This window comes from Lissotriton vulgaris, chromosome 2_1, assembly GCF_964263255.1.
Source record: "Lissotriton vulgaris chromosome 2_1, aLisVul1.2, whole genome shotgun sequence".
Taxonomy (NCBI): Eukaryota; Metazoa; Chordata; class Amphibia; order Caudata; family Salamandridae; genus Lissotriton; species Lissotriton vulgaris.
In genome coordinates, this window is record NC_141687.1 from 230,893,649 (window position 1) to 230,909,850 (window position 16,202).

At 42.3% G+C, this 16,202-nt stretch overlaps 1 protein-coding gene across 1 annotated transcript in view; it reads left to right on the forward strand.

Annotated features, from left to right (window-relative positions):
* Window positions 1–16,202, forward strand: part of CAMKK1 (calcium/calmodulin dependent protein kinase kinase 1) — a 1,268,063-nt gene that overhangs the window by 746,488 nt on the left and 505,373 nt on the right. The window contains exons 9-10 of the mRNA XM_086954811.1: window positions 564–585; window positions 15,817–15,905. Of these exons, the coding sequence (XP_086810937.1) occupies window positions 564–585; window positions 15,817–15,905 (111 nt within the window). The remainder of the gene's footprint in view (window positions 1–563; window positions 586–15,816; window positions 15,906–16,202) is intronic.

Below are 16,202 nucleotides of genomic sequence, written 5' to 3' on the forward strand. Positions count from 1 at the left end.
ATTTTGCACTCAATTATTGCTGCTAGGTAGAAGGAAGTTTCCTCTTTCTTTTCTCCCCTCCAAGTTTTATTCTTTGTTGATCTCATGGCTGTGACTTTATCTGTACAAAAGTGTATTTTCATGAACTGCTGTTGCATTTTTATGCCTCTATAATTTAGTGATTTGTCTTTTTTTTATATATACGTACAAAATGTTATGGAAAAAGGTTTTTTATTTGCATAATGTAAACTATCTTTTCTTGTGATTATCTTTACATTTTTAAGTGAACCTTATTTTGAGTTCCAAGCCTTAATAAAGAATTGAATTGAATAGAATTGAATTCCAGTCCTTGGTAGGAATGTGCAATCAACAAGCATGGGTTCAATGTGCACCTAGGCAAAATAAAAACCAGAGTACATATTTTATTTAAAACTTTCATCTTTGAAAAGGGGTGCCAATCAGTTACTGCCTTTTTATAGAGCCTTTGCAGCTCTTTACATATTGCGTTTCAATTCGTTGTTCTGTTGCACACTTCGGACCTCCAAACATACATGTTTCTTATGTTCTGTTTCCTTTCCTTTCAGTGTTTGACCTCATGCGCAGGGGGTAAGTGTTTCCAAGTGTGCATTACTTTCTCATGCATGTTATGACTGGTATGAATAACACTGTGTTTGACTGCAATGGTAATGTCATCATAGGGGCCCTATCTTTATGAGTATGTACAGCCTGTATGCAGGTGTCTGTCAAAGCACCGGAAATAATAGCAGAAAAGCGAATGAAATAAATGTGTATTTTCTGATGTCACTTGTTTTTATCCTTTGATATAGGGCATGTCACCACCCAAAGGTGTGGTGTAAAAGGGAATGGGTTACGTGAATCTGGTCAGGCAAAATAGTCTAGTGTTCATGAACTGATGTTTAGAAAAATGCAACTCTTACTGGGGACTATAGGTTCACGAATGGGAAAGCCAAAGCAGGATCACACAGAGGAAATCAGAAAGACCTCATTTGAATCAGGTTTAGAATTTGTACACACCTTTTGAACAAGCCTTTTTTTTACCTGCTCAGATTTTTCAAGCAAAACCAGATTTGTGCAGGTAAAAAACCACCACAGTTTGCATCTATGGATTTCAAAAAACAGGGGAAACGCTAAGGTATCACTGCATTGTTCCTCATTCCGACCTGCTATTGAATGCAGAAGTAACGCTGCACCAAAAAAAAAGTCTGTGATATGGGTATATTCCCCGGGTGGCATTGCCTGCTGGTATGACCGTCGCAGCGGGACTGAGAGTCCAATTCATTATGAAATTAAAATTAAACCTAGCATGATAAAATAACGGTGCTAAAAGGATTAGGCAGCGGCTTAAGTATTGGTGTTTATTGCACTTATGTTGTAGCTGTTTAAGAGGAAGGAAACAACAATTTATCAGAGATTGATGATAAATATACCTAATTTCACTAACAGCATGATGCTGGTGGAATGGAGTCTATCAAGCAGCAGTGGGTCCTTTTAGCGTGGGTTTATAGTGTTCCATAATGTTTTTTATTTATGTGAACGCCATGAGTATGTTCCAAAGTGATCGAAATAGCAAACAGAGATTTGCCAATTCCATTAATCACGAATTACACGTTCACTCGGAGCTCAGTGAGAAGACATGTGGCAATGGGGGAGTGAGTGAATTATTGTTTTGCTGTTTTGCCTTCCCACTGAAAGTGCATTACATTGTCTCGAAACTAGAACAGGAAACTAGGTCAATGAAGAGAGAGGCGCATCAAAGCAGAGCGGAAATAGAATCTGTGCGGACAGTGTTATGTTTTATGTTTTGATATAATATTTCAGCCCCTACTTACAGTGATGGCTGGTGAATGTGTACAGTGGCGACGACAGCTGGCCCAAATTGCACAAAACAAGCCTGGCCTGCTCCAGAGCAGCCAGCAGGACGCCTTTCAAATTAAACTTTTAATGAAATGGACAAAACTGTGCATTCTACAGCAGAAAATTCATATAAAAGTGGCTACTCACATCTTATTTCAGGACAGTTTTAAAAGGAACTCACATAAAATATTCCAATACATCCATAATGTGCCAAACAACTCTACTCACCCTCCATTTCCCTAGGCAGGACCTCCAGACCGGCCTCGGCCTGTGTGGCGTGCCGTGTATGTCAAGACATGGGTGTTGTGCTAAATATGCAATGCAACTCAAGCTGCAGCTTACTGGTGAGGCCAAACTAGGCGGTAGCAGTTTTGGGTTGATTGTGTTCACCTCTGGAAGGACCCTGACCTGGCAGTTCTGGCTGGACTGTTCTGATAGAGCTGGACCACATCGGATTTGAATATAACTGGTTGCTGCCTAGAACAAAAAGAACCATGCAGGCCTAAGTACATGCTAGTGGCTATGATTGTTTTAAATATTCCATTAACCACTTCTCATTTTAACAACTTCCTGGCAACACAATTATTCCCTGCACCAATGGAAGTTTCCACATGCTCAAATGCGCCTGTGCAACCTATGCTGTTGGACCTAAAATAAAAGGCCAACCACCATGTAGCTTTGGGTAAGCCACATGGTGATTGCCCATATGTTTTTTGTTCTGCACTGTTTTTGTGCAGAAGGTAAGTCTGTGCCTGAGTGACATTAGCTGTGTTCCAGATGGGGTGATGCTTCTACAGGAAGACCATATTTGTCCACTTTAATGACCCAAACTCAGAACATCAGCATTGCAGCTATATCAAAGACTTTGTCTCTTCCATTAAAGATATTTAAATATGCCCTATTGATTGTATGTAGAGCTATCCTTTCTTTATCTTGTTTGAATCTCTGGGGCAACCAGACAGCTTTTCTCCCAACCGGAAACTGCTTCTGAAAGCTATTGAAAGTGGTGTGTACTTTAGATATGTGTGTAAGATCAACTGGCCAGGCCTCTGCTTTCACAAGGTTCTATACCCCTGGAACGCTCCTTTTTTCAACAGATCACTTTGATTTGGAAGCAGGTTTCTCGTTACTCTCATGTGTATATCAGAGGGACATAAAGAAGACTTAGTTGCAGCAGGATCTGGTTTGTTTGACTCCGACAAAGGCTGATGGTTTCCTGGAGTTTAAGCCCTCTATGAACTGTACCTTCTCCACAGCGGCTGCTACCTTCTCTTGGGTCAAGTCTCATGCCATATTTGGCAACTGTGTCTTTAGCTAGCATTACACCATGAGGTAGAGTACGTTTTATCCAAAATCCACACTCTCTGTGGTCCAGGTTCACAAAGATTTTCATGTGACTTACTCTTGCAGTACTACTAGCTTACTCCTGCATCTAGGAGTGCCACAATAGTGATTAGTTGCTACTCATAGCAAACCCTTTGTCAATCAGGCCATGAATGTTTAGCTGCAGGTTGATTCTAGCCATGCTCTGGTGACTCAGAGAGGGTTCAACCAGGGCGTCAAGTGGATCCCGCCTTAGGGCTCAACTATGCAAGACCCACTCAGGCAACTCCGTCCTTCTCAGGGCTCCTCTTGTTGACTCGCTGTTGATTCTCACTCAAGTTTGGTAATGGTGAGAGTAAAAAAGAAGTTAATCTATTCACAAGTAAGTGCCTTCCTCACAAACAAAAGAGGACTAAAGGCACTAATACCCTGCTTATTGTCTACCATATCACAGGTACCCAGAAAGGCACAGGAGGCAGGATTTGCTGCATGACACCTCCCTGTGTCCATGGATGCTTTGGCTGTACAATACCATGATGAGGCTCACATGCCAGATCCAGTGCAACCGACCTTGATATACACAATTCCTCTTCCTTACTGCTGTAGCAAATTCTGAGGGTGGGAAGTGCATCATCAGGTTAATTTCCACAACATCAGTATTCCAACCCTTCCAGGGCACTCAGAGCTCTCCTACTTCAGACCACTGTAATGCAGGAAGCTACCTTAGTGGCTGTTGTTAGTCATCATCAGCCCGTGCAGGGCATCATAGGCCACTACTAGAACTCAGTAGACCTACGGACGCCAAATAGAGACTTTCCTCAAATATTGACATCCCTCCTGGTTATGGACACCATCATGCCCGATGGGAATGTTAAGGTAAAAGTTGTGGGCAAGACTTAGCAGGGCCACCAGCCCTACAGTAATCAGGACTGTTGACTCTTGTTTAGGTCAAATGAACACAGAAAACATCTGTCTCCAATTCTCCTTCTGTCAAGAAATGAAGGATGGTGAATTTTTATCAGAAGCCCAAAAGTGATTTATATAGCAAAAGTGTCTCTTGTCATTTCAAGTGCCTGCATCCCGTACGAAAATACTTTACAGTCCTCACAAAGGTTCTCCAAGTTGTACATTAAGACCCTGGCTCACCAACCTATGATTAATGGGAGTTGATGCCTTGGTGGGTCCATCAAAACTTGCTCCAAACTGAAGCAGACTCAGAAGATAATAGTTCAGCCCTAATAATGTGAAGTTTAGGTCTCTCAAGACAACAGTTTAAAGGGTCTCAAGTATCACTGGCATTTGCGTATGAGATAGTTTTGCTCAGTCTCTGATTGTGACAAGGGGAGAATCATTCATCATTTGGTATGCCAAAAATGGTCGATGGATGAGGAGCTCCGGCCGGGAGCTCCCGGCCAGGGATTGCCTTTTTTGGCTTAAATTCCCAATTTCTTCCTCCCTCCTGGACGCTATTGCTCATCTGGGGTCCTGCTTGACAGCGGTTTTCATCTTCTCTAATCTCCCGCATATCTGCTTGAGATCTTCAGAGGATTGCGGGATGGTTGTTTTCAGGCTGCGGAGCCCGAGCAATCATTGCCGATGCCCGGTGGAGCTGCCAGACAGCTGTAGTGGAGATTGGCTCTGATTTCGTCGCCGTGGCTGTCACCTACCCAGCCGGGCATCGGACATAGTCTCTCCTCGTCTCTCCTGCGTGCCACCCTCTCCCCCCGTCTTCCTGATGATGCCCTGATGAGGGGTTTCTTTCTTCGGTGGTGGTTGTTGGGGAATTGGCGGGGACGCTATCCTCCAGCCATCACCTGCCTTTCCGGATCGAAGACGGGGTTGCCAGCATCCTGCTAAGCTGGAACGAGAACCAACGCGAGTGCAGAGGTGAAAGCCACAAGACACTGCTACCCTGCTCCACTGAGCTTGCTTTCTTTCTTTCTGAGTTGCTCGTCCTCCTGACTGGCTATTGCCTTTCCACTTCCTGGGACTGCTACCTGAACACCTGTGTTCTCTTCCCCTGCAGTGGATTACCCGGGAGAGAGCAGCGATTTTCGACCTTGCCTCCCTCCAGTGCCAAGCTGCTGCCTTCCCCATTCAGCTCTGCCTTTGGGGTAGGTTTTGAATTCTGGGTTTTTTTGGTTTTTTTTTTTGCATTCACGCAGCCACGCCATCTTGTCTTTGTAACTCTTGGGTTCCGAGTCCTTGGTTCCTCCATCTTGTGGTTTTGGCTGTGCTCCTGACTGTTCCTTGCCACTAGCCAGGTCCTCTGCCTCTGGTTTGGTCATTGCCCCTCTTGCTCTGCTTCACTGTGCTCTACGTGTTTCGGCTTGGTGGGACAACCCATCCTCTTCCAACTCTCTGCCCCACAGAGTGATGAAGTCCGGCACCGGTTTGTTTGTGGGTCCCTGGACACTCTCCGGTTTTGTTCAACTTGTCTTCTGACGTTTGGTATCCACTGAAGTTCTCTTCTCCATTTCCGGTCGCCATTTCCGGTCGATCTGACTTGCTATGTACTCTTAACCCTTTAGTTTTACCCCTCTACCATCCTTACTCCTTGGACCTGTGTCTATTTAATTCTTATGCTCTAGTAATGGATGTATTTTTGTAAAAATGTCTTTCTCCATGCTATGTTGTTATCCTAGGAAATTATGTAGCTATTTAACAATATTCTGTTGCAACCACTTCCTTATGTAAAGCGCACTGATACCTCCGGGTCTAGCCAGAGCTATATAAAACTCTTCAAATAAATAAATAAATCCCTTTTCACAGTTGTTCAGCTTGCGTGACTGATTGATTCCAGGAGAAGATGTACAGTCATTTACCTCTGTACTAAGATAATCTTGATGCTTTGGCTCCAGCTGTAAAGACTGTGACCAACTGTCAATGCTGTGCCACCCTCATGCTACATGATCTCTCTGCAGCTTTCGACCCTGTGTTCCATTCTAGCCTGCTGCCCTAAGCTGCAGTGAGTGCAACAGTAGGGAAAGCGCTGGATAGCTGAGGGGTCAAATTTACTATTCCCACTCCAGTGAGTGCAACAGTAGGGAAAGCGCAGGATAGCGGAGGGGTAAAAATCACTATTCACACTCCAGTGACTGCAACAGTAGGAAAAGCGTGGGATCCCAACACAATAAATAATAAAAAAAATCATTTGAATTACATTTAATTTCTCAATTTTAACATAATTAATATATAAATATAAATATATTAATATTAACAAAGATAAAGAATAATAATTAGTTAGCACTATAAAATCCACAACAAACACCTAAAATTAATTACACAATTATATTTAATATTTACTAATTAATAATTGAAAATGTTTTTATTATTTATTAATTAAAAAATAAACAATTAATTACTTACCAGCTTTCACACCATTTACACATATAAACACAACACACACCTAAAATGAATTACACAATTACAATTAATAATTACTAAATAATTAAAAGAAATTCATTTTAAAATATTTAATAATTAATCAATAAAAAGTAATTACTTGCCACCCTTCACACCGTATACATATATAAACACCACAACACACACCTAAAATAAATAAAACATTTAACATATTATTAATTGACTAATTGAAATTAATTAACAACGAATTATTAAACTATAACTAATTAATAAATTAACACATTAATTAATCAATTAATTTCATATAATTAAATTACTTCTCACCCTAGTCCCCTATAAACCCACAACCCACTACGGAACTAATAACGCAAAATTAAACTTAAAATAAATTAATAAGTAGAAAAATTCTAAAACATATAATAAAATGACAAACAATTCTTATTAAAAACATTAAAATACATTACATTAATAATAAATCTATATTTTAGTAAACTATATTTTTGTAAACAATATTTATTACAACAATATTTTTGTAATCGATGTTACTTACCTGTCAGTCGATATTCTTGTCATCTATATTTTTGTTGTCGATATTTCTTTCAAACAATATTTTCTGCGGCGATATTATTGTTCCACAATATTTTCCCATCGATATTCCTGCTCTGCACCATTTTCAGGGCACCTCATAAGGGTTCCACAATATGTGCTGCAGGCCCACTAGTAGCATTTGATTTGAAGGCCCTGACACCCTCAATCCACTTTACTAGGTACTTACCAGTAAATCAAATATGCCAATCATGGAAACACCAATCTATAATAACACCTTACAACAGGAGCATTTGCACTTTAACACTGAACAACAGTGAAAAAGTGCGTAGAGACACTAAACTAGCAAAAACAGAGTCAAAATCGGAGGTCAGAAAGCAAAAAGACAGGGGAAACACGCCAAAAGATGCCAAGTCTAACAGATGGTTTATCAGCAAGTTGGCAAAGTACAAACTCAGATCATTCAAATTAGTCATAAACCAAAGAGCATCGTATAAGTACATTGATCGGTATAATTCAAAACGATTTAAAATAGCAAATGCAAAGACAGACTGTTGAAGTTGCCATTGACAAATTGAGTAAAATCAGATTCACATGAAGGAAAGATTCCATAATATGCTAAGCTAAGAAGTTGAAAGAATTGGGAAGTTGAACAGAAGTTGTCAGCAAATAAAGGCTCTATAAGGCAGATTCAAATGAAGATTCAGTCATTAAATGAGAATATATTTATTCAGGAGTCTAACTCTTTGAGCAGTAGCAGAACCTAGTCTAGTCTCAAGAGAGTAGAATATGGCATCTTTTCAAGCAAATTGCAAGGACTTCTCTAACTAACTAGCTCAGCAGTGCACTATTAAAACACAAAATTCTCACCAGTTTGCAACATTCTCCACAGTTCTCATGGAAAGGTGACTAATCAGATTCCCATATTTTTGATAAAACATTAAAAATCTTCTTCCCAGGCATCACACAATGGAGGGTTTCAGCTGTGCAGATATCTCGTAGCAGGATGATACATTCCGAAAATTCACTATTCATTCTCTTATGAACACATACTGATAATCCCACAGAAACCAAAAAAATTGCAACAGTTAATTAACTCAAACTGCTGCAGCATGGATTCTGAACCAAAAGAAATAGAGAGAGACAGCACCATAGCCAAAAGTGCATTTTCATGCAAGCTGGAGTTATTCAAATTGAGGCCTACATTAACTATGGCTAACTTAACACAAATATTCATTAACTATAGTCCGTCTTAACGTGAAACTCACACTATTAATGTATGTATATGAGTTGACAAATTAGTATATGTGTCAACCTGAACGATAGTGACAGAGCATCACCAACAATGTCTCACAGATATTGTCTCCTGAAAACGGTATTCACCTGTTACAACGCATTTTTTACAACGCACTACCACTACAACGCAGGCATTACAACGCATACCATTACAACGCATAGCGCTGGGGGGCGCTCTAGGATAAGAGGTAAGTTTAATTTACTATCCAACACCTTCCCTAGGGTCCACGGGGACTGGAGTTAGAATAGTAAATTATACTTACCACTATCCAGCACCCCAAAGCGCTATGCGTTGTGAATACCGCGTTGTAATGGTATGCGGAGTAAAAGTATGCGTTGTAACGTCATACATCCCCTGAAAACTATTAATGAGCTCAAGTGCATCATTTTGAAGAGCTTCTGCCTTTCAGAAGCCCCGTTCCCTATATCTGCTATCACAGTTTAGACACTACATCCCTTCCCGTATGCTCAGATTATTTTCCCTTCTCCTGTTGTTACTCCCATCTTTTACGAGATCCCCGATTTAAAGACTGTTACTTCTCCCTGGGTGCTAAGCATTGAAATTACCACTTTGTTGCTGTTTGTGATATTAATGACCATATAACCTTCCACAGGGCTGTCAAAACCTGAATTATTTTCTCTCACCCACCTTGACTTAGTAGGTTGTCCTTTTATGAATTATAGCCTGTCATTACTGCAGTCCATTAGCTCCAGGATACACCTAGTGTAAGAGCTTTCACTCTATAAATATTCCCATACATAACACAGCCTGATTTTAGATTACCACCTGCCTCTTCTGGCGGTGTCAAATGTGAGAAAGTGTCTTATTATATGTGGTAACTGGGATTCCACTATGAGTAATAATGTCACTATTCTTGTTTGATCCAGTAACGGTTTCAGTAATTTAAACTTAAGCTCAACCCCTTGTAAATATGGCACAGAGCAGACAGGCTTAACTTAGGAAAATGTGTAAATTATTTAGAAGTACCCAAACCGTTCAAAGTTGAAAACACAACACAGTAAAAATCCCTCTTTAATGTATGGAAATAGACTATTTCAATAAATAAAATGACAAAAATCCAATAACAGGAACCAGTGATATGAATTTTTAAAGATTGAATTAACTTTTAGCACCTAAAAGCGCAAAGTGCCACCCGCAGGCGCTGGTCTCGCTAGACTGGGACATGGGTAAAGTTTGAGGCTGACCACGATTGAGCACACGTTGGATACAAGCCCAGGCTGGTCCCAGTCAACGAGTTACCTTCGGACTTAAATAATTTGCTAGAGAAAAAGAGGTCATCAACAAATCTCCGTGTAACAAGCTACAAGATAAATCCGAGTCAGGGTTTAACAACGGCGGGTTGCTGAAGAGTGGGGTCCGGGCACAGTCAGTGATGTAGGCAGGAAAGCTGTGAGCCGGCGAAGTCTAGCATCCATGCCCAGGAAGATCTCAACATCAATCTTCTTCGGCTCTGTGTCACTCTTGGTGAAGGTTTCTGCATTGGGAGTTAGAAACAAACTTCTCTAGATGTCAGATCGCCTTTGGCGGTGCAGACCAGCAAACTGATTGTAATAGGCAGTTCAATGGCTTTGGCTCAAAAGCAGTCCCGGCCTCCCAGCAATTCTTCAGAGATAAAGTTGACAAAATATTTCCAAGTCCTAGATTTTGTAGTTTGGCAGGAGGAGTACACTCTAATACCAGCCAAGGGCACCAGGAACAGCACTTGAGGGTCAGGACTCACCCCAACAGAGCCACCAGCAAGGTCAAGGACAGATTTAATTGAAACTGGGCTCTTCGGTAAAGTGTGCTTCTTGCAGCTTTTGTGTCCCTGCAGCTTAACAGCAGGCCAGCTATATGACCCTTGCAGTCCCCTCCTTGGTCTTAGGTACAAGTAGGAGCAGGTCTAGACTTTAAAGTTCTCCTCATAGGTCATAACAGCAGCTGCAGCCCTTCTTCTGTATTCCACAGGTCTAAATGTGTTTTGAAGAGGGCACATGTGGTACCAAATGTATGCCCAGTGCCAGCCTATGGTTGGTGACCACTCCTGGCAACTCCCTAACTAAAGGGATATAATTTCCCAGAGGGACCCTGCCCACTTTTGAAGCAGTACCTTTGTGTTTTACTGTAAACTATCCCATCAGTTCCCGCTTTCCCTAAAAGCAACTTGGCAGAACGTTTCTTCCCCTGTGCAGAGCTGCCTGTGCCCAACCAGAAGGCTGGCTTTGATAACGGGCAAACCCTCTCTTGTGGTCACTTCAAACTAGTTCTGGTTTGCTGCCTCTGACACAGAGTTTGGAGGCTTGCTGGCTGTGAAGACAAAAGGGAAGTAAGCCTAGGAGGGTGTGAGGTACATCTGCCAGTGACAGAACAGATATCTTTTAAAGCTCAGGAAGTGGCTGGGCACAGCCCCTAGGGCATCCTGCCCAGGGAGGAGAACATCTCCACACATTTAAGACCTTTGTCTTGGTTCAATTCACATTTCAGTACAGGAGAGCCATCAACAGTTAGGTGACACTGGCAGAAAGGCACGTTTGGCTTAGGCTGGAAAATGAAACCTTTGTAAAAGTATAATTTTGAAAACGGTGATATAACATCTGATCTGACCTCTAAGTTGAACTTTAAATTACTATTAGAACGAGTCTTTGAATCTTTTTCTAGCTACTCATACCTAAGTTAAGCATTACAAGGAGATATAATGTAACCCAGACCTTTCCTATTGGAGACCCAGCCATACCGCAGTGAAAAACGGCTATGAAAATTTTCACTGCCAGGACATGTAAAACATACCACGCACACTATGGGCTTTTAGGGCTTACCATACAGATGACTAATAAGTATCAAAAAGCAAGGTTTAGGCCTGGCTCGAGGTTTATTCTACCAGGTCGAATTGGCAGTTTTATAACTGCATACCGAGGCTGCTGTGGAAGCACTGGAGATATGCTTTGCATTGTCACTTTAGTGGTGGCACAATGAGGGCTGCAGTCCACTATTGACATAACATCTAACTTACAGGCCCGTGGTACACCTTTGAACCATATACTAGGGACTTATAGGTAAATTAAATATGCCAATCAAGAGTGTAGTCTATTGTTAGCAGTGCCCCAGTGTGCAGAATTGAAAACACAGCACCATCAGTCCAGGAAAAATTATCATGATCATCCAAAAAGAGGCTTTTTCGTACAACAGTGCATTTGAGCTTAGACATTCAGTGCTCTGTATACATTGGTCTTTCTAGTTCACTCTGTAACAATGTCTCCAATCTGTTAACTCACTCCAATAATCCATGCAGTCAGTGTAATTGTTGTGCCTGTTCCCTCAGTTTGTAACTTCTGATCAGCTCGCACCATGCCTTGATATTTCACTGGAAAGGAGGTGCCTTTCATGTCCTTGTGAGTCACCTTTGCCTTTTTGATCCTCTCAGAGGTTCCCCTCTTCACCAGGTATTCCTCGCTAGACCTTGTTAGGACATGGACATTTATAAAAGTTATGAAGTCAGAGACAGAACAACCACAATTCAGCACTAAGGGGTTGATTAGGATGGTGGACGGACTTTGTCCGTCCGCCATCCTGTCGTGGCAAGGGACCTTCCGCCATAATGGCGGAGGTCCCATGCACCGAATTAGGATGCACCCACCACAGTGGCGGGTGCATCCTGCATTTATAACATTGCGGCGGGCGGTGCTTTCAGCACCGCCCTCCGCAATACTAAAAATGCATGTTGTGCGTTTCAAAGCACAACATGACAGGCACCGCGCGGTGCCTCCAATGTTGTACTTTGAAACACAGAGGGGTACCATAGGTACCCCATGTGCACCCCCAGCCCCCCCTTCATACTTGGGGGCCCGCAACGGGCCCCCAAAGCAAAATACAGTATGCCTTTCCGTGGCTGCAATGCCGCCACGGAAAAGCATTCCCCAATGCCCATCCTAATATGGCTTGCAGTGTCTGATAGACACCACCACCATATTAGACCTTTTCCGCCACGGTCGCAAGGCGACCGCGGCGGAAAAGAGGTGGACCGTCTTCCCGTCGGCCGCAGAACCCCCAGCCATCCTAATGTGGCGGGGTCATTTCAGGGAGGTTGGCGGACGGATTGCCCCCACCGGGCCGGCGGTGGCTACTGCTAGCCCGGCGGGGGCAATCCATCCGCCATCCTAATGGGCCCCTACGTTGTTGATGGTCTTCTGGGCCTTAGCGTTGTGTATGTCCTGGATCTGCCTTTACCAAATCCGGTCCTTTACAGCAGATTCATGTTTCGCCGCCACTTAAGAAAGCACCTGCAGTGGGGCATCGGATTGCCGCTAGAAGCATCCAATACGGGCCCATTGCATTGTTTTGAAGCATCAAATGTGCTTTCATACATTATTATTTAAAGATTGTAACCTGAAGATTAAACAAATTAAATTCGATGCACAATATTTTGTAAAATATTTGTCCTCTTGAATTTTTATTTAAGGCTTAGTAACAGCGACTGCGAGCTCCCCGCATCCTATATCGCCGTGTGATATGCCAGGAGCCGTACAAGGCTTTCTTTGAAATGCATCACCCTCCATCCATGCGTAATTTCAAGCACTCTGGCGTCGCTGCGCAGCTCGAGGACCCGGGCGTTGGAGCCCGGGCTGTAGGCAGAGGCCAATTAGAGCTGTGCTGAGATCAGCTGCGCTGCTAATTTCAGAGCGCAATTAGAGTTCATTAGCGGCTCCGCGAGGCCGCATCATCTGCCCTCGGGTGGAGGCAGACAGAACATTGCCTCGTGGACCGTGGGGTTCGAGACTGAGGAGGCGAAAATAAAAACAAAAAAACACTGTGTGCCCGAAAAAAGGGTTGAATGTCTAAGAAGAAAATACATCTCCTTGAAAGATGCGCTTCGTGTCCCACAGGCACACAGAAGTTTAGACTGGGGCGCGTGACGAGTAAAGACGAGGAAAATCACCATATTGTCACTCTTCAGTGTATTTTTATTCATGTATTTTATATTGTCTTCAATAGAGCAAACACCACCCAAAACCGGTTTCAGGGCGCTTTATAATAACAGTTGAAGTTCAAGAAAAAAAAGCATGCTATAAGTGGAACAGTGTATGAAAAAGTCACAATAAATCGAATTGTCACTTAGAGGAAATGACACTATATAATCAGGAATGGAAAGAAAATACAAGGATGTAGGTAGGAAAGAAACCGCTTCACATGATCACATTAAGTCACAAATTAGCGGATAGCAGGCTTACAAGATGCGGACTAGCAGGGCTAATGGGAAGCATAATTGTAGGGGTTATGATGGGAGGTGAAAAGGCAACAGATCAGCCAAACAAGGCATTAAACAACAGAAACAAGCATAAATTATCATGAAAAATAAAGACATGAGATACAGCAAATATATGCAAAGGAGACCACAGGGTGTGATGGTAAATTGCATAGAAAGGCACGGTAGCATTGAAGGAGATTCGTGTCACAGCACCAAGCTAAAGGGAACAAGTTTAGAAGAAGGGAATCGTTTGTAGAGTGAGAGAAGGAAATTGCTGTATATTTATACTTTCTTCAATATGGCTACTTGGTGTCTGTAGTCCTTTCTTAGTGTTTCTACCTTCTCAACCTCCCATAGTACCTAAGAGTGTTCTATCTGGTATGTGAGGATTCCAGCCTTGGCAGTTGATGGTCTGGTCAGCTGTAAGGTTTACTGCCCTGTTGTGTATCTTAATAAATCTATCTTAATAACTTGAAGACGTGTCCTGCTGCCTACCTAATCTACTTACAACAGAAATCATGAGTCCGGGCTCATCCACTCTGTAGCACAGACAGCAGAGAGCTCGCGGAGAAGTACCCGGGTCCTGAGATTAGCCAGATGCAAAGGTTTCCCAAGAGCTGGTTTTTCAAGGGGGATTTCTAAATCCGTAACGAAGGAGCGTTATTGATATAAATCGGGAGGGCGTATTAAATACTGTGAGAATTTTGGCAAAAGGATCTGCCATGGGTAGTAGTCTTCCTAAAGGGGAGCGGATAGAGATATTCTGCCTTTGTCTGGGAGCGTGCAAGAGCCTTCAGAAAAGGACAGCTTCCGGCATTATATCTAGGATTTTGGCAGTTCAAGGTTTCATCAATTTCTTGGTTGTCTGCCCTGCTAGTTATCTCTGATGTGACATGAGATAAGTAGGGTGATCATCATAAGATTTGGTTCTTTCAGGCAATAAAAGCTCTGAGAAGTAAATTTAAATCCATCCAAGTTTTTGCTTCTCATCCTGGAATTGTCGGTCCTTATTTTGCACAGGGAAAAACAGGGCTGCCAACTCACAGACCGTAAACGGAAGCCCTTAGCTGGATGAGCTACTCACGCATGCGTCTGGGATACTTGAGAGCTCTGTTGTTGCAGGGTGAAATGAAAATGCATTAGTCACTGAAAACATATTGTATTATTGATGGAGTCTGAACTCCAGTTGCCGTGGCACAGGCTGTCAGACATCCATTAGTTGCAAAGGAAAATCTCAATGGCAAAATGTCTTTTGAGACCGAAACATTATAGACACAGCAATTTTATACTCTTCATGGGCACATAATGCCCTTCACACAGTGGTGAAAGAGGATGTCACGGGCTTTAAAGCACCTTTTGATGGGTTTAGCCACATAATTGAATGGCAGTGTCCCCGATTTATAGGCCAGGACTACCATGCAATATTTTTTGTAATAGTTTAAAAAACACATTTACCTTTTATCTTTGTGGATTCTGCTACAAACAAATATACTTAGGAAGTGCTTTTCTAAGTCAGAATTGGTGCTTAATTTGTAGTGGGCATTGGCACCCATTTTTGCAGATGAGGACGTTTTTCACCACCACACTTAAACCCAGAGTGAGAGAAAAGTAGAAAAGGGAGAATTAAGAAGGAAGAGAAACATGGTAAAACAGTGACAAAGGGAGAAACCGAGGATGCAAAGAACCTATAAGAGTGAGATATTACGTTTAGGGTGGTGGAGGAAAGTAACTAGGCTGCCTTGGTATACCACAACCCCGGCATTCAGCAGCATGGCAGTGTGCATAAGAAAAGCTGTGAGACACTTTTACCTATCAAAAACTGGTCAGACACCAGAAGCTCATGTCTTTAATAAGGGATACAGAGATGTTAGAACTTGTATTCACTTTTGTACTTTACTACAAAGAGCCCATGGAAAAGTCGAGATATATCTCTGCGAATGCCAGTGATTTCAAATTCCATTTTAAAGCAACACAAAAAATGTATTAGTTGGCAACTAGTAAAGGAATAAAAAAGTGTGCAGAAAACACATAGTGCCTTGTACTTGCTGGTGATCTCTGAAAGGCAGGTGTGTTATCACCGCTCTGATCTTGGGGATGGTTTCTACTTCAGAATAGACCACAGGCATGCTTGCCCTTCAGAAGAATGTGTTCTGTGGTCACTTATTCAAAGCCTCTCTTTCATTCGCAGGCCTGTGATGGAAGTGCCTGCCGAGCAAGTCTTCACGGAAGAGGAGGCTCGAGTGTATTTGCGAGACATTGTCCTGGGAATAGAGTACCGTAAGTATAAAGAGCCAGGATGAGAAAACAAAATGTTGTTGGAAGTGTGTGCTGCTCTGCATTGTCCTTTTGACGCCTCTTTTCAAAACAAAGACATAAAGGAAGACATTATTTTCCAGGTTCACAAAATTAAATGCAATTTAGAATTGATCCGTTTAACAAAAATTCAAGAATTACCTGGTGCACCCTGAGATATTCTCAGCAGTACTGACACTACATAAGGAATTTAAAAAGGAAATGAAGAGAGAATATTACAACTAGTTATTGTCCAAGAAGTTTCACAGATAGAACAAGAAG